Consider the following 18,611-nt stretch of genomic DNA (forward strand, 5'->3'; position numbering starts at 1 on the left):
CTAACAAAGTCCACGCTGCCTTAATGCACAAAACACAATGTGTTTACTTTATTTATAATTACTAACATTTCAGTATTAGGTTTTCTTATTTTACAATCATGAAGTTTAACGTCTTAAATAGTAACAAATGGGGCGAAGCCTGCGAGCTAGTTCAGGCAGTCCACTTGAGCACTTATGCTGCATTCATACATAACGCCCCTTGCCACTCTACAACCAACCAAACTGAGTCTCCTTAATATGCCGCTCTATTGAACCTGCCAGATCTCTCTCTATGCTTTGCTTGCTGCTGCTATCGCTGCAGCTACTTCCACGTCGCTGCTGCTTGCTGCCCCACCACCACCCCAGCTTCCACCTGTAGACTCGGGGGGGTTAGTTATTTAATCATCACTCATGGTGCTATGTATATCTGTGGAGTGATGATGCCCGAGCCTAGACGCCAAACTCAACTATATGCTGCTTTTAATAAGCATGTTAAAGAAACACGTGAGTTGTCTACAATTGACTGAATTACACTTATTTATATCTTTAACTGAAATGAATGATATCCAGAGATATAAGCTCACTGTTTATAGCTGTTTTAAAACCCCTTCAAAATCAAGTCACGCTTCACGACCACCTGTGAGGCTGTGGTGGCCCCACTGGGGGTCCTGACCCCTAGTTTGGAAACCATTGTTGGCACATACCACTTCTATCACTTGAAGAAATACGACTGTTAGTCTTACGCAATAGCAGTGGAGAATCAGGCACATTTTTAAGCCATACAGGGGCGGACTAGGACTAAAAATCAGCCCGGGACTCTCGACCGGCCCGCTTCGGTACCGGCCGGCCCACCTCGGTACCGCAAGTAAATACCGCTAGTAAATTGTCGACGGGGGGGTGGGTGCTAGTGACCTATCCGACCGGCCCACTTCAGTACCGGCCCATCGGGATTCGTCCCGAACGTCCCGATGGACAGTCCACCACTGGCCATATATATATATCGTTTTTCTCACAGTATAAATCTTTAGTTTGTGTTTCTGAGTTTTCATTATGTAATGCAGAAGGATGTGCAGGATTTAGTAAAGGCTATTGTTGTTGTTGTTGTTGTTGTTGTTGTTATTGTGGTAGTTGTCCACAGAGAGCTAAGTATGCCTTATATATAAACATAGTCTTATTCTTTATTAGTTATTTTCTCACATACTACACCAAGTAGAAGGTCTCAAATCCAAGAAATTCAACATGAGAATATGAAAAACAAAACAAAAATCAATAATAACACTGAGAAGGTAAATAACACAGGTATAACACAAATAAAATAAAAGATTATTTGATATATAAGGTCATCCTTCATATTACAATAATACAGTCCAATATACTTAGGAAAAAATATCCATACACCAGAATATTTCAAAAAGATAATAAATGTTTTTAATTGTTTGTATTCATCTGATCTGTTTCTTTCCTGGAAATTGGATTTTGTACCGAGTAAATCCTAAAGGCGTCTGTGTTTAATGGTAGTACCAATTCCAACAAAGAGGTTTTTAAATTCAAATTCTCCCTTTCCTCACGCGCTGGCACACACACCCACCAGCTTTGTCTCATTCTGGTGTTTGGTGTTGCAGCAGTTAGTGGCCTTTTGCTCTTTTGGCAGCGTCTTCCAGTCCCCCCCCCCCCCCCCCCCCCCCCTCCACCATGAGCCGTGGCCAGACAGCATCCACCCTGCCAGCTCTGGTGGGCGACTGCTCTGCTCCAGCTCCTAAATCAGAGAGGCTGTGTTTGGATCCCCCCCGGAGAGAAGCACTGCTCCACAGCGCTGAGCTCCACTCTTCCCAGGTGAAAGAGGGAAGTGCTGAGGAAGCTGTATGCAGTTATTATCACCGCTGTGTGTCCATTTTGTGCTGAGTGGGTCGCGCTTTTCTACATCATCAGCTAATACTGCATTTACTATCACCATTTACGCTGCTACGGACAATCTTGCACTAGTACATTCCCAAGATATTGAAGTGACTGTTATTTTGTTTATATTGATTGTTGGGTTTCTTTTTTATCTTAATGTGTGCATATGTATAAATGTGTCTATTGATTGTGTATTGGATATATATACATATTTTATAAATATTTGTATACATATTTCTATTTTTGTATTCGGGATTGTGGGAAACGGTATTTCGATCTCTCTGTCTGTAACTGAAAGATTGACAATACAGTCTTTGACTTTGAAGGACAACGAGTGTTGTGGTGGTGTTTTGCAAAGAGCACATAGAGGACATCAAAACATGTTATTCAGACACAGAAAGCATATTTTCTCTACTTTGACGATGTTGAAAGACCGCAGAGAAGTGTTCCATCTCAGGCTACATTCTTCGAAAGGGACAACAAACCCTCACAGAGAGCTTTTAATAATAATAATACATGGAGGTTTAAGTGCACCATCAACAAAAGTGCATCCGCTTCACCTGATATAGTGAGCCCCTACAGCTCCCATTAACTCACTTTAGATTCACTTCACATCCCTGCCTGGTTTTAAAGGCTTCCTGCAGGCCTTTTGTTCCCTTGTACTCCACATATACATGTTTTTTTCCACTTCTTATTCCCTTTTTCTTAAAAGCAGTGCACAGATTCCCTAATGTACTTTCAGACTACTTTTATGTTGGTAAGAAACTTTTTAACAAAGCTCCAATTGGGTCTTTCCAGGGAGTAACGTAGCTACTTAATTTCCCCACATCTCCACACTCTGACATGGAGAGGGTTTTCCATGCTAGCTGCCAGGAAGCTATTTGTCTTGGCTCCAGCGTTCGACTTTAGGTATAACAAAATGTGTGTTTGTGTGTGTGAATGAGAGGGAAATTCTTTCGACTACTTTGAAAATGTCACAGAGACCTCCCACACTGGGCTTGTATCAGGACTGAAATACAGATGGAAACTGCTTAAAGCTGTAGACAATGATTGCACAATGTTAATTATTGGAAAGAGAATTACCGTAAAATTGTGAGTGGGTTCTTGTTTGTGATCCAACAACAAGTATCTTAACGACAGGGTTTAAAATAAATATCCTGCCGCTGTAAACAATGACATTTTTAAAGAGTTTAAATAGTCCAACATTATAAAAAAACTTTTACTTTCTTGCCAATAGTGTCATTAGACGATTGCTAAGGTTTTTCTTTTTGCACGCGGTAGCCTATATGAAGTTACTGCCAGTTAGCTTAGCTTAGCATAAGGACTGGACAAAGAGGTGGCATAGCTCTGTCCAAAGGCAGCTGCTGCTTGTCAAGAAAATAGGTTAACGGTAGGGAAGGTAAGAATGGAGAAACCAGCTCGAGTGCGCTAGAATTTGAAAGTACGCAGCCGAAACAATCTGTCCTTCCTTCAGACTCGTTCTTATTATACATCCATGTTCAGACTTCCTCACAGAGCCCCTCCTCCAACACACACGAACGCGCACATAACCAATGAGGGCACGAGATAAATGCGTGCACGAGATGAAAGGCTGACAGGCAGGTAGGCCATGGTAGGCCGGCCTGTCTAAAATAATTGGTGGTGCTTTTTACAGCGCCACGGCTTCCACAGATGAACAGATACATTTTTAAAAATGTATTTATTGTCAAAGCATTTAATATATTCATTGCTATCGGGATGTTAAGAGCATTCCATGGAATATAACAAAAAGTGTTTCTGAAGTGAATTACCTACCCCACCTAATCTAGCACATAATCCCTCTTAAACCAACTGTTGTTTTTACGCTATTCAATTAAACAAACAAAATAAAATGTGAAAATTAGTGAGCTTTCGATTTGTTTTTCTGGTGATTTTCTATTTACATTTTGGCAGGGCCAGGCTATCCGTTTCCCTCTGCATCCGCTGTATTTTTGCCAGGCTACACCATCAGTAAACAGTGTAAGAGACACATACTTTCAATATAGGCTTATGTTTTTAAGATAGTTTATCATAACCTCTACAAATTATAGCCCTGGGTTACATACTACTTAAAAATGCAGTATAATAATAATATTGGGAGGGATGAAAGAAACCCTCTTTAATGGTCACACATGCAGAGCACAGAGCACACAGTGACATTTGTTCTCTGCATTTAACCCATCCTAGTGCCAGGAGTCTAGTACTAGGAGCAGTAGGCAGCTATTGTACAGCGCCCGGGGAGCAATGGGAGTGGAGGGGGAAGAGGGGTGTCCGGTGCCTTGCTCAAGGGCACCACGGCAGGGCAGGAGGTGAACTGGGACCTCTCCAAGTAGCAGTCCACACTCCATATTTAGGTCTGTTCGGGGACTTGAACCGGCGACCCTGTGGCTCACAGTCCAAGCTAGTACCCACCATTGTAGATTATTATACACCTAATATCTATACTAAAACCAATAAAATCAATAATTATACTAGTTAAAGGTAGGGTAGGTAAGTTTGAGAAACCGGCTCGAGATACACTTTTTGTTATATTCCATGGAATGCTCTTAACATGATTGATTGATTGATTGAAAAGTTTATTAACACCTTGTATATTGGGTACAGCTCAAAACATACAATTGTTAAGGGGATGCAGACCAGAGAAAGACTTTCGTCTTGTTTAAATCAGGGTCCCCCATTTCCAATTCATCATATCATTTAAGACATATAAGACATATTTGACATACAGATGGCTTATTTACAATTTACATACAGGTGGTTTTTTACATACAGATTGCTTATTTGCAATTTTCATTTTAGATTTCGTTCTAATACATCCTAACCGGACATTTAAGACATACCAAGTCTACAGATATACAGTTAGTAACAGAGTCTAAAATGCGAGTATATACATAGATGGGGGGGGGAAGCTGTCCATTGAACGACAGGTTGAGATTTGTACCATTACCGGGGCCAGTTTTGCAATGCTCTCCCCCGAAGGTGCTCTTTAAGAGAGGTTTTGAAGGTAAGTATAGTTTTACTTTCCTTTACAGTTGTGGGAAGAGCGTTCCACCTTGATGTGGCATAATTGCGAAACGTGTATTCCCCCTTTTCTGTGCCAAATCTGGGTTTCACATGATTTGTGGAGCTCCCTCTGGTGTTATGATCATGGTATTCCTTGACCTTTGGGAAGAATTTTGACATGTACATGGGTACCATAGGGGTGTAGTGGATCTTGTAGACCAGGCCCATTGCAAGTAGCTGTCCTCTGTCGTCTACTCTAAGCCATCCTAGGTTGTCAAAGTGGGCAGAGGTGAGGTGGGTTCTAGATGAAAGGTCAAGCAGTAGTCTGACAAGTTTATTTTGCGATGTTTGAAGTTTTATTTTTAGCGCCTTGGAGGTGCTATGGTACCATGACGTGCAAGCATAGTCATAGTACCCTTGAATGAGTGCTCCTGCCAGAGTTTTCAGGGTGTTTTTGTTTACCAGAGAGGAGATCCGGTATAGGAATCTAGTTCTTTGATTGACTTTTTTTATTACATTGGATGCCATTTTGTCACAGGAGAGGTTTGCCTCAAGAATAGATCCTAGGTATGTAATTTCCTTCTTACTTGTGACAATAATGTCGCCCACTGCAACTGAGAAGTCGTCGGATTTGCTGAGATTATGTTTCGAACCGAAGAGAATGGACTCTGTTTTACCCAGGTGTAATGATAATTTATTATCGGCGAGCCAGGTGCAGATTCTGCTGAGCTCGGAGCTGAGGGTTTTTTCAACCTGCAACCTGTTCCTGTCAGAGACCAGCAGGGCTGAGTCGTCCGCGAACAGGAACAAGTTGCAGTCACATGCTGATGACATGTCATTTACATAAATTAGGAACAGTAACGGACCTAATATGCTTCCTTGTGGAACACCACAGCTCACTGGGAGGGGGGGGACAGAGTACCGTTTACCTCCACCATCTGTTCTCTCCCCTCCAGGTAGGATTGCAACCAGCTCACCGATAGTTTATCAAAACCAATTGCTTTTAGCTTGTCAATCAGAATGGGGTGATTGACAGTGTCGAAAGCCTTTTGTAGGTCCAGCATCACCATGCCGCAATACTTGCCCTTGTCCACCTCTTGTTTGATGTGGTCGCTCAAATAAAGAAGGCATGTGTCAGTGGAGTGGGATGTTCTAAAGCCAGATTGAAATTCATAGATTAGTTTCTTTTCCGCGAGGTACTTTTCGACCTGTTCATATACTATTTTTTCCATGACTTTCGAGATGGAGGTAAGTATAGAAACAGGGCGGTAGTTGCCTGGGTCCAATTTGCTGCCCTTTTTGTGCAGGGGGGTTACTCTTGCAATTTTGAAGTCTTTGGGTACTTTTCCCTGTTTTATGGAGAGGTTAATTATGTGAGCTATGACTGGTGAGATGGCGGTTGCTGAGTCTCTGAGGAATTTGGAGGGGATATTGTTGTGGCCAGTGGCCTTGTTAGGTTGGAGGGCGCTCAGTTTAATGAGTACCTCTGCTTTTGATACCCTTGCTAGACTGAAATCATCTTTGCGTACCCCTAGGTTTTTGTAGTAGGTCATGATGTGATCTACTCCAAAAAGCCCTGAGTGGGAGGGTAATTTATTTATAAGAGTTGTGGCTATGTTTGTGAAAGAAATGTTCAAGTACTTGGCCACATCCAGTTTGTCTGTGATGAGCCTGTTATCTGTCTTTATGTTTAAGTTCGAAAATCTCGTTTTGAGTTTTTTACTGCAGCCAAGCTGGTTATTGAGTAATTTCCAAAGTTCAGTTTTTTCCTCAGTTTTAACATTGATGAAATTCTTTTTGGCAGTTTTGATCATGGAACTTCCCGATAGCAATGAATATCTTAAGTGCATTGACAAATACATAACAAAAAGTCATCTGTGGAAGCCGTAATACTGTAAAAAGCACGACCAATCATCTGAGCCGGCCCGGCTAAAGTAACTGGATGGCCTACCTGCCTGTCAGCCTTCCATCTGTGCACAAACTTATCTCGTGCCCTCATTGGTCATGTGCGCGTTCGTGTGTGTTGGAGGAGGGGCTCTGTAAGGAAGTGGCAGATTTTCTCCGGTCGTGTATTTTCAAATTCTAGCGATCTCGAGCCGGTTTACATACATTAATACATTAATACATTTAAATATGTGATTTTAGTATCTCAACAACACCAAATAGGCCTTATGAACTCTTCTAATGCCAAGTCAGAAGCAGAGAGGGCAGTTGCTGCTATTCTGCTAAGCTACTCTGCTTTATTTAGTAATGTGAATTTGTTTGTTAATTAAAATAGTTGTTTTCTATTTAAGATAGCAGGTTTGAAATGACTAGATCATAAAACTGGTTTTAGCTTTAACTTTAGCTAGCTAGCTAGGCTACCTAACCAGCTATAGTTTATAGTTGGTGTTTAGCTTAGCTGTGAGTTCAAGATAAGATGGACCTTTATTTATCCCTGGGGAAATTCAGGTATTCAGGTTTGCTGTTTGAGCTAGTCTTTTGCATCTTAGCTCAAACGGTCACAGCTAACTTGCTGCTTTTAAATAAATAACTCTTTGATTTAAACATGTTCAATGGTAAAACAGACACAAAGACTAAGTCTGTAAGCCTATTGCTTCTTAGCTTCGTATCTTAAGCTTCAACAGATTGATTGGTATTAATCGTCTTGTCTACTCTTGGCAAGAACGCAAATACATTTAGTTCTCATAATATTCCTCTAATCCTTGACCAAACTTTGTTTAGTGATTAAATGATTTGTCGTCATGAAACCCGAAAGGGCTTCATAAGAATCTAATGTGTTTACTCTTCTCTGGAACAGGCCGATCCATCACAATGGTGGCATTCATGGCTTCCTGGTGCAGTGAAATCAGCACATGGGAATAAAACTGGATTGACCAGAGAGTCACTGGGACACAGCTGACTGCAACATGCAAATACTGTGAGCACAAAGAGCGAGTCAGCAGAGAAGCACACTTCCTTTATAATCCATCTCCCTCTTTCAATTCACCTGAGGCGTCTCTTCTGGCAGAACAATAGCCTCCACCTGATCTGATTTCTACCTGGCATAACCTTTCTCTGCGGGGCCTCTTCACAGGGGCTTCCTTTGTTGAAGCAAGATGGACGAACAATGATTTCATTCATCCGAAGCAAACCTATGGAGCAGACAGCATGAAGTTTACATTTCACACTTTACACCCCATGAGAAATATCTAGTGTCTCAGACCTTTACTGCTCATTGATAACAGCAACCTTAAAAATGCAAAGCTTATCTTAGACAAACACCTCTATAGAATATTTCCTGCCAAGGACGTTATGTAAGACGAGTTTGAAGCCGCCTTGGCAGAGAGACATGTTTCCCTGCTGCTTATCTACCTGTAATCACCTTGGGTGTTGGCAAAGACGACAGATAAAGTCCGCTTTGTGTCTTTTCAACAAGAGGAGCTTTGTGTCATCCAGGAGGGATGAAACAATACTTGGATAAGCAGCCATAAAGTAGGCTACATTCCTTCTTAACATTACATGCAAAAACAGCAAGAAGCAAGGTTGAGGAGGATGCAATCGGGTTCAACATCTCTGCTGATGTAGGTTAAAGTTCCCAACTTGGAGAACTGAAGGGTTGCAAATGATTAACAGGACAGCAAAGCAGAAAAGGAACACATTTCTTCAAGTCTTTTTAAAGATATTTCCCTTAGAGTTGTCACATAATCAGATTGTACTATCTACACCAGGGGCGGCTCTAGCCCCCTGTGGCCCCCCTAAAAATGAAAAGTGAAAAAAATGAAAAATGTATGATTTATTACACGATTTATTGAATGACGGAATAGGCGGAACTAACGTTATTCGTCATTCTAGTCGGACCCATTAGAGCGGTGCACTCACTTTCACTGTCCGGCTGAAGCGGCGAAAAACAAACACTTTTCATCTCGGATCATCAGAGGCTGTTGCATCCAAGAAAGACTGATTGAAACCTATACGTTTCGAGAGACTACCACGATAAGTGAAGGTGAGTTAAACTATTGTATCTGTGTAATTGTAGATGTAAAGTAGAGATGTAACTGTTCATTGCCTTCATTTTTATATAAATATGATATGGTGTTAGTGCAAAAATTGTACTATAACTTAAACTGAAGCTAACAGTAATAACTATAAGATCTATCTGAAATAAATAAGTGTACTGAAACAAATACCAATAACTGTATTGCATTGTTTTCTTATGCGCAATTACTTCATACCGTCTAGTTCTCTTTTTCGTCCTGCATTTATTGTGCCCCCTCAGAAAATAACTGCCCCCCCAGTGGCCCCCCCAGTCAAATTGGTCTAGAACCGCCACTGATCTACACTATTACTGTGTCCAATAGAATCTAAGATAATGACACTATCAGGATATCTATACAAGATTGGATGGAAAAATGCTCCGTCAAATTTATTTTAACTTTGTTATTGTCTCTTATGCGGCAAATTAATTACATTTAAAATGAAGTGTGGGGAGATGGCCACTATATGGAACATTATCTAAGAGGCATTGGATTATTTAAATACAATCATATGTATAATATTACGATATAATTGTCCTTTTTTTGTGATTAACTAACGCCGAGTCGAAAGCTGAGGCTAGTCACCGTTAGCACAAGTTTAGCATTATTTTTGCTTCAAGATTGGATGGTAGAAAGTGCTTTATTTAGTTATGTGAATTTACTTGTTAATAAAAGGGCTTTTTTTCATTTATGATAACAAGTAGGTTAAAAATTAGTAGCTTATACATTTAGTTTTAGCTCTAACATAAGCTTACGCTAGCTATCCAAGTTATCTTCAACACTGTATGTTGTAATGTGTAATACACACAGTTTCCCTAATGTTTAGTTCCACATCTTTGTTACGCCTGAACAAGCTGGATGTAAAGCTATTTAAATCGTATGGACATTCACGGTTTCCAGTAGATGAATCATATCAACTTTCTTGGTCTTCTGACTTTTCCTCTATAGCCAAGGATAAAATGAGGCCTTTTTTTAGAGGAAAAAAATACTGAAATAAGACCAAAAAAAACCTCACAATGACACAGATGTAACTGGTAAAGACACTGCTTAACTTCCAGGGATCACAAGCCAATGAGGTTTGATATCCCTGAATTTGAACAGTGGTTTTGCTCAGAGCTAGGCTGAAATCTTTTAACATCTTTACGGCTCATTCCAACCTACATGCTCAAAGTGCGGAGAAACTGTGAGATCCGGAGAGCGAAAAAAACACAAAACCAACTGCTGACACAGAGTCTATCAAACTGAGATTTGTCTCAGCGTTTTATGAGGCCGCGGGGAGGTTCGTCTGCACGCCTGTCTCCGCGGAGCATCCATTTGTTTGAACTTTGCGGTAAAAAGTGCCTCCGACACAACAGCCAAGACTCCCGACTTCCTATTACATAAACATGCCTGGGAGGCGGTTGAGCTGAGGAGGATTTTAAGACATTGGATGAGACGAGAAGAGACAGGGAGACATGAAATGGGCAGAGGAACGAGACAGAAACAAAGAGGGGAGTAAAATGCAGCTTGCTTTCCACGGGGGAAGCAGCCTGGAAAAATAATTGTTGAGAGGAGACAGAGGAAAGCCACTAATGACAGCAGACAATAAAAACTGGCCACTACTGTAGCGTCTTCCCAGCCAGAATGACAACAACGCAGGGACAGACAGGACGGGCTACAGAGGGATTAAACAGCCTCAACCGCAGCACCTGAAAATAGAGCTTTGTCTGGGAATAGCCTGTTATTAGGGCGTCTAAACACAGGGTCGTCAGCTCTGTTCCGGCACCTCCTACTCTGAGGAATGGCTGCTGGCTAATTGGGTGGTCAGGAGGACTTTTTGACAAGCAGTGAATAGAAATCTGAATAATGAGGCTGAATTATATGTTACATGCGGCTGAGAATAAATCCTTGTAAATACAAATTTACTTGGACGGGAATCATTATTGCCTAAATAGTAATGATACAAATATGCAGCAAACCAAACAATGTGATTTAAAGGTGCCCTATTGTGCTTATTTTCAGTTTTAGCATGTAGTGTCTCTACTGAGACATGTCTCCATGCTTTAATGTTCAAAAAGCTCTTTATTTTTTTCATACTGCTTGTGCTGCAGCACCTCTTTTCACCCTCTGTCTGAAACCAGAGCCCAGTCTGCTCTGATTGGTTAGCTGGCCAGCTCTGTTGTGATTGGTCAACCGCTTAGAGATCACTACAATGTGTTGGAGCGTAAGCCAATAGTGGAGCGAGTGTTATGTAGTGATGTTACTATGTTCAGGAAATAAACAAAGGAGTCCAATGGAGGTGTTTCAGGCAGGGGGGGGGGGGGTTAGCCTTTGCAGACCATTTACATGCACACAAACCTATATCATACAACATTGAGGAAAAGGAAAACCCCCAAAAAACTACAAAGACAAAAAATGAATTTCAAGACTTTTTTTTTTAATATGACTAAACTCTCTCTAAGGCAGCAGTTTGTGTCCACAGGTCGCTCTAACGTCTCACAGTGAATCAAATAAAACAGTTTAAAAATCAGTTTTGCTGTGTGCTACAAACGTCATTAGACAAATCTTGGTAAATAAAAGTTCACAGACAATAATAATAACAATAAACATTCATTTTCCCCTTCAAGTACGCTACTATCCAAAGTGACGGGTGTAAAATTGGCAGAGGAAATAAAATATGTTCATGATTATTTACACATTACAGGTCCAATATGTGCGTATACATAACTGGAAACAAGTCATTTGGAAATGTTTCTGCTGTGTTTTTGGTGACACACACACACACACACACACCACACACACACACACACACACACACACACACCCACACACACACACACACACACACACACACACACACACACACACACACACACACACACACACACACACACACACACACACACACACACACACACACACACACACACACACAACACACACACACACCACACACACACACACACACCACACACACACACACACACACACAGTGATGTGACTGACTGGCTTCCAAGCTTTAAAACAGCTTCAGCAAAAGAACATTTAAGACTCAAGTTGATCGGCTTTAAAAAGGCAGCACCACCTCGTGTTGAGGTTTACTAACAGTCTCGTACCTGGAGCAGAACTAAAGGGCTCTTACACCAATTTTCCTGCTGCCTATATCCTTCATTCAGGATTAAACACACCTAAAACACACGATAAATGGACCGACATTGGAATATCTTGGAAAAGTCAAGCATGAAAGGTCATTTGTATCATTGGAAATAGTCGTTTGATAAAAAAAAAATATTTTGCTTGCAACTTATCTGCAGCTGCAATGATTTACAACAGACTTCTTGTACGTGCTAGCCTTTAAGTTAAGAATTGGCTTCACTACGCTGATGAAGAAAGTGTGACATGGTGGAGAACTCCTGGAATTAAAAGCTAGAAAGTGGACGTTGTGTTGTTGAAGTCTGGAAAGATTTGTACGTTCTTTTATGACTGAGAACCAGCAAGTATGTTCACAAGCACATTGATATTACATTGTTGGGTTAACAAGGTGGTGTCAAACTCAATTTCATCACGGCCACATTAGCATGATGGTTGCACTCAAAGGGCCGGTTGTAACTTTAAGACTATATAAAAATACATATATAAATATTTAATATATATAAAATAATGTTATTGCCTCTGCATTGTATTATTATTATCGGAGAGGGTAATAACTTCATAATTAACTACATCTGAAAGCAGAAGTCTATGGAAAATAATAGCAAGTCTCTTCAGTGAGGATGTCACAAAATGTTTTAAAAAGAAAAGCCAAATTCTGGAAAAAAGTCACAAAAAAAGGTGACATTTTGAAAAATAAGTCAAATTCTGAGAAAAAGGCAAATTCTAAGATAAAAGGCATATTTTTGAAGAAAAAACGTCAAATTTGAGATGCATTGTGGGACATGTAGTTTACGGGCAACGCTTCTGTAAATCGGCATGTAACCGTATAACAAACATATTCTTTCAGAGCTGTTGTGGGGCCACAGAAAATGAAGTCACGGCCGGATTTGGCCCCCGGGCCTTGAGTTTGACACCCCTGGTGTACAATGAATACAATATCTTCCACAGCTGTATCAGAGGAGCTCATATCCTGAAAATCAGATGCGATAGTTGGGCCTGGCGCCATACTGGGACAACTCAACATCACTTATGATGTATAGTTTGTGTTGTATGCTCTAGGAAATTCAGTTAACTAACAGAGTGGTTTATTTAAACTGAGTTTCACCTCAAAGATTCATGCAAAAGCACCGCTTTAAATCTTGTGTTTCTTCATGACAAACTCACGAATGAAGAGATGTTTGTGATCTGTACGTGAGGACGTAAAAACAAATATATAAACCCAATAATTAGACCTAAATCCGGACATGAGCAGGACTACAATGCGCTGTAAACACACTTGCTATGGAAACTCCCTGGAGGATATTTTTACATATCTCATCCTTCAAACAGCCGAGTGTGTCTTTGGTTTAACCGACTGAAACAAGCGCATGGTTTTGTGTCTAGGATGCTACATTATGTTTTAAAACTCGCAGGACAAAGACGACGGACTCTGCCTTAATGCTACGACATCAACACATTAAATACCTTCATGTTCAGCTCATCAGAACAACAGCAACGACTGATTGTGTTTTCATTCAACTGAGTGTCACCAAGCCGGACAGACGGTAGTGAAGTGTGTATACAGATGTGCACAAACAGACTTTTGGCTGACATCTTAATACATGTCAAATGTCAAAACATAAGAGAGTGTAAGAGGGCAGGCGGCGCACAACATATCACAAACACTATGTACAACAATGTACAAAATATACAGAAACACTCCAGCGAGCAATCACAGCTTCAGGGACTTTTTCTGACAGGTTTCAAAACACATGAATCTGTCGACTATGACGATGGGCATTGCATATTCCTTCTGAAATAGAGATAAAGACCTGGTCATAGTTTGGCTTTTCTATCAGGCGTGGAGATTTAAAACCTGGCAAATGAAACGTCATCAGGAATCAATAAAACACAGACATCTTGAAATGAAAAGAAACAAAAACACCGGCCCTCATCCTGACAAATGTACCGTGTCATGCAGCAACAAGTCCAGCTTCCAGAAACATTACTTTTCCTGACTTTAGGACATAATTTATTCACTTTAAAAATCGGACCAATTGTGTGTTTGTGCACTCGTGGGTAAAGAGGAAGATGTGCATTATTATGAAGCCACTTAACGCAGACTGATGGATAACACCGTGCTCATTTGTCCGACAAATCTGTCTTAACGTGTCTGTTCTCTGAGGGGAAGAACACATTTATCCCACTGGATTGTGCAAAATCATAACTTTATGTTCGTTGATGTGTTTTCTTTATATTATCAGTGAATTTCTACATTTTTTTGTCTGTCACACAGAATTTTCTGTTAATTTCATTCTTAAAACATGAAATGTCATGGATTGTACAGTAAACTGCTTCCAGACAGATGGGACTAATAGGAGTTTATTTTGTGAAATACACCGAACTCAGCGAGGCCTTTTTTAATGTCTTCACAGTGCAGTTAATTCCCTGGATGTCTATGGGACCAATAGCAGCTCAAAATGTACCTTTAAAAATGTATTCAAATTACTACATTTACAGATTTGTATTTCCTAATTTTCTGTATTAAGACATGTTCTCTTTGACCAATGAGCTAACATGCTGTTAAAGCTCAAAGCCATAGTGGGAGAAACTTGTTTGTTCAGTGTATGTACTTGTAAAATGTTGTTTAGAGACATTATTAATGCAGGGATAAGAACTACATAATAAAACCTATTTTTTTCAGAAGAGCTTCGTCTAAGAAATTCAAGAAAAGCTTGTCTTTGCGTTGAACATTAAACTCTCCATTTTGCTGCACATAATCAATCTGCACCGACATAATAAAGGCGTCCCTGAGTTCGTTAAAAAACTGAATCGAACTGAAGATTATTAACAGCCTTAAAAAAAACGTCTTTTTCACAACCAGTGGCAACACTAGATCAGCCTTCCGTTATAAGCATGATTAAGCTTTTTTAACAATAACTACAAATTGAAATTAATCTTCACAATTTGGACGCCCAAACATTTCACATTAAATCCATACATGTCATTCATTAGTCAGGAATGGAGTATGTACAGTGTGCAAATGAACCGTGGAGCAGGAAGTGTTTCTTGAGGTCCTGGAGCAGCAGAGGGTTGAAGCTCGTCTCACTCTTCATGCTTCACTACCAAACCTTAAAACAGTTGTTCCATCACATCGTTCCTTTCAGTCAACGCCCCTCAGCTCCTGCTGCTAATGTCTTTGGATCTGATTAACTTCATTAAAACATTTTCTCACAAGAAGCCTTTGTTTTCCTCCATTTACTTCTTCTTTAGTTAAGAAATTAAACTACAAATTAAATAAGACGAGCAGTGGCATTTCAAAACAAAGCGCAGTGTTAAAAGAGTCTTCAATAAAAAGTCTTAATTGCTCTCCGTTTGCACGAGACTAAACGTACCGTTAATCACATTATCGCTCCTTGGGACACACGATTGTTTTCTCTTTTGATTTTGTGGTTTTTCAGCAGAGTGGACTCTAGAAGAAGATGACGTCCTCCTTGTTGAGGTCCTCGGGGGCCATCTTGTAGGGGGGGGGCATGCTGTGGCTGTGTGAGAGCCCGTGAACGTTCACCTGGACCTGGGCGTTTGGGCTGAGGACCGGCGGCTGGAGGCAGCCTGTGCTCTGGGAGTGGGGGGGCATGCTGGGAGACTGGGAGTGTTGCATGCTGGGAGGCAGGGGGGGCTTCTGGACATTGGGAGGGTGGGGGGGGCTGATGGAGGAGTCTGGTCCGCTGTCTGGAGGACTGAGAGGATCTGTAAGAGACATTCAAGAGAGGGACATTAGAAGAGATGCAGAACAAATGACTTTTGGGAGACAATCCTTGATTTTTCTTAATTTGTACAAACTCAGTAATACCAGAACTTATAGAGCGCCGCAGTGACGCGTCCTAAAACCCGGAAGTAAACTCCTTCCGGTTCCTTCGACAAAAACGCGATCCGTCTCTTCAATGTGTTTCAACCACAGACCTTATTTCCAGCTATTCTCCTAAACCCTATGGAGAGATCCCATTGGCTCAGAGACGAGGGAACAGGAAGTGGTAAAATGCTAACTCACTTCCGGGTTTTAGGACTCGTCACTGTGGCGCTCTATACATGACGATTATAGACAGAGAGACAGATAACACGAATGGAGTTCAGGAGGTATATTTGACAATAATAGCCAATAGATCAGCCCCATGAAAATTCAAGTTAAGACTTTAATGTATGTAGAAAATGTGTAAGATACCAAGAACCAAAACAAATATACCTCGACTCGAGTCCTCTGTAGTAATATATGTTTCCTAGTAGCGAAAGTAAGGATGTTATGTAATATTTGACTACAGTTTACAGCTCAGACAGGGTCAATGGGTCAGGGTACCTACTGCTGTTTAACGTTTTCGACATATGGGAGTAAATGATGGGTTAAAACAGCATCTGCAATTAGGGGATATATGTATCCTGAGCTTGATCCTATTTCACTACTTAATGCTGTGAGATTAATAGAATATGTATTTAGTTGTTTTTACCGGACTAACTTATCCAACAGTAACACCGTGATGTTCTAGCAAGCGAGCGTGGAAAAGTGCGCCACCTTGCGTTCGATCGGATGCTCTCTTTTCACACTGAATCTGTCACATATGCACTATAAACACCATTTAACAGTTGGTGTGTTGAATAATGGCTATCCTGCAAGACACATTTTATATTACAAATGACAACCGGCTCTATAACGTCACAGCCTCATGTAGAGACAAGTTACATCCATTAGATGTGTTGCTATATAGGTGTGTGTGTGTGTGTGTGTGTGTGTGTGTGTGTGTGTGTGTGTGTGTGTGTGTGTGTGTGTGTGTGTGTGTGTGTGTGTGTGTGTGTGTGTGTGTGTGTGTGTGTGTGTGTGTGTGGCAACTGCTTTTGAGAATTGAGATTAAGGTCAGTGTCACTTCAGTGATTTCAGTCATTTAATAGTCAATGTTATTTTATCTATTCAAATATAATTCTGTTTTCCATGTTTGTGTATAGATGAGTAACACCTACGTCACTTCCGGGCAAAAATTACGGCCCCGCCCACTTTTGGGGGAAAATAACGCTGTCATTTGAACGGCGGTCAATAGAAATTCTGAAGTTTTTGCCAATCCGATCAGAAATGTAAGAAAACCGTGGATTTTCTGATCTTCAAAGCGCCCGATTACGATGGCCAGACAGGCAAATCATTTGAAATCGACGATCGGGCTCGATATATGGTTAAATGAAAATCAGTAGATGAGGCTGTAATTTTCGCCAGCTCTCATGAGCGAGGCAGAAAATAATTGTGTTATCATGCCAAAAAGCTGCTGTGTCGTTTATTGCTCCTCAAACATTAAAACAAATCCAGAGTTCAGTGTTTCTGAACTTCCTCAGGACAGTAAAAGAAGAGCTCTGTGGCTTCAGGCTCGATCGCCGTTCAAATGAAAGCGTTGGTTTCCCCCAAAAGTGGGCGGGGCCGTAAAGTGGCGTAGATGTTACTCTCATCTGTGGACATCGATCGCCTACTGCTATATTTAACCATATATCGAGCCCGATCTTGGATTTCCAATGACTTAATGTAATTGTTTGCCTGTCTGGCCATCATAATCGGGCCCTTTGAAGATCCACAAATACACAGTTTTCTTCCATTTCTGATTCGGATTGGCAAAAACTTGTATTTGTATTGACCGCCATTCAAAATGACAGCTTTGTTTTCCCCCAAAAGTGGGCGGAGCCGTACTTTTTGCCCGGAAATGGAGTGGAAATGTGTTACTCTCATCTATGCCGTCATTAACAGTTCTTAGAAAAAAAGAAAATCGGAATTAACCAAGAAAACTGCAATTGATGCAACGGCAGTTTTTACAGAACAAGGGATTACTCTCAAAATAGAATAAAAACAGCTGGTGGATTAGTGCCTTATACCTGTTTAATACAGCCGGGTTTACCCAGCCTAACTGAAATCTATCACCTGAAATCCTGCCAGAGTCTCTGTGTCGGAGGTAATCGTCAGGGCTTCAGGATTAGAGTGTCAAAATGTGTGTGTCAGCAGAACAGCCTGCCATTCATCATCACATGTGAAACTGATAGGTGTTTACACAGGGTGAGGCTGGGCATGAACACAGCGAGAGGAGTCCGGTCTGTCCAGGTGGAGTGTGTGTGTGTGTGTGTGTGTGTGTGTGTGTGTGTGTGTGTCTCTGTGAGAACCAAGATTAATAATGCAGCAGGCAAACACAGACGACAGGTGAGTGTGTTCAGGTTTGTCCTGTCGGAGCAGAGGAGGAAGTGTGTGCTGGCCCTCGAAGAGAATTGGCACAGTGTCACGTTTCTCTGCCGAACATTAAGGCACACATGTCTGTATATAATTGGCAATATTTGAAATAAATGCTTATCTGTAATAGTTATTTAAACTGTTTTTAAGTACATGTGGAGTTTCAATATAATGACGATGCTAATCCCGTTAGCTTGTCTAAGGCGTTTCCAATGTTAAGTTAGAATTCATGTGGATTTTTAATGCTTGGAAATCTGTGGACAGTGATTAATGACTCAGTTTTTGTAATTGTGGCAACAGACTTAAACTCATAACATGTCTTCCCTGACACACCGGGGACA

The 18,611-nt window shown here is 40.9% G+C and overlaps 1 protein-coding gene across 1 annotated transcript in view; it reads right to left on the reverse strand.

The window, feature by feature from the left end:
- Positions 1 to 11,309: 11,309 nt before the first annotated feature.
- LOC117547211 (rho guanine nucleotide exchange factor 18-like) overlaps positions 11,310 to 18,611 on the reverse strand; it is a gene marked incomplete in the record, with an annotated part of 70,433 nt that continues 63,131 nt past the window's right edge. Inside the window, 1 exon segment of the mRNA XM_034217783.1 lies at positions 11,310 to 15,773. Coding sequence (XP_034073674.1) covers positions 15,496 to 15,773 — 278 coding nt within the window.

The sequence above is a fragment of the Gymnodraco acuticeps genome, unplaced genomic scaffold, assembly GCF_902827175.1.
Source record: "Gymnodraco acuticeps unplaced genomic scaffold, fGymAcu1.1, whole genome shotgun sequence".
In the NCBI taxonomy this organism is placed as follows: domain Eukaryota; kingdom Metazoa; phylum Chordata; class Actinopteri; order Perciformes; family Bathydraconidae; genus Gymnodraco; species Gymnodraco acuticeps.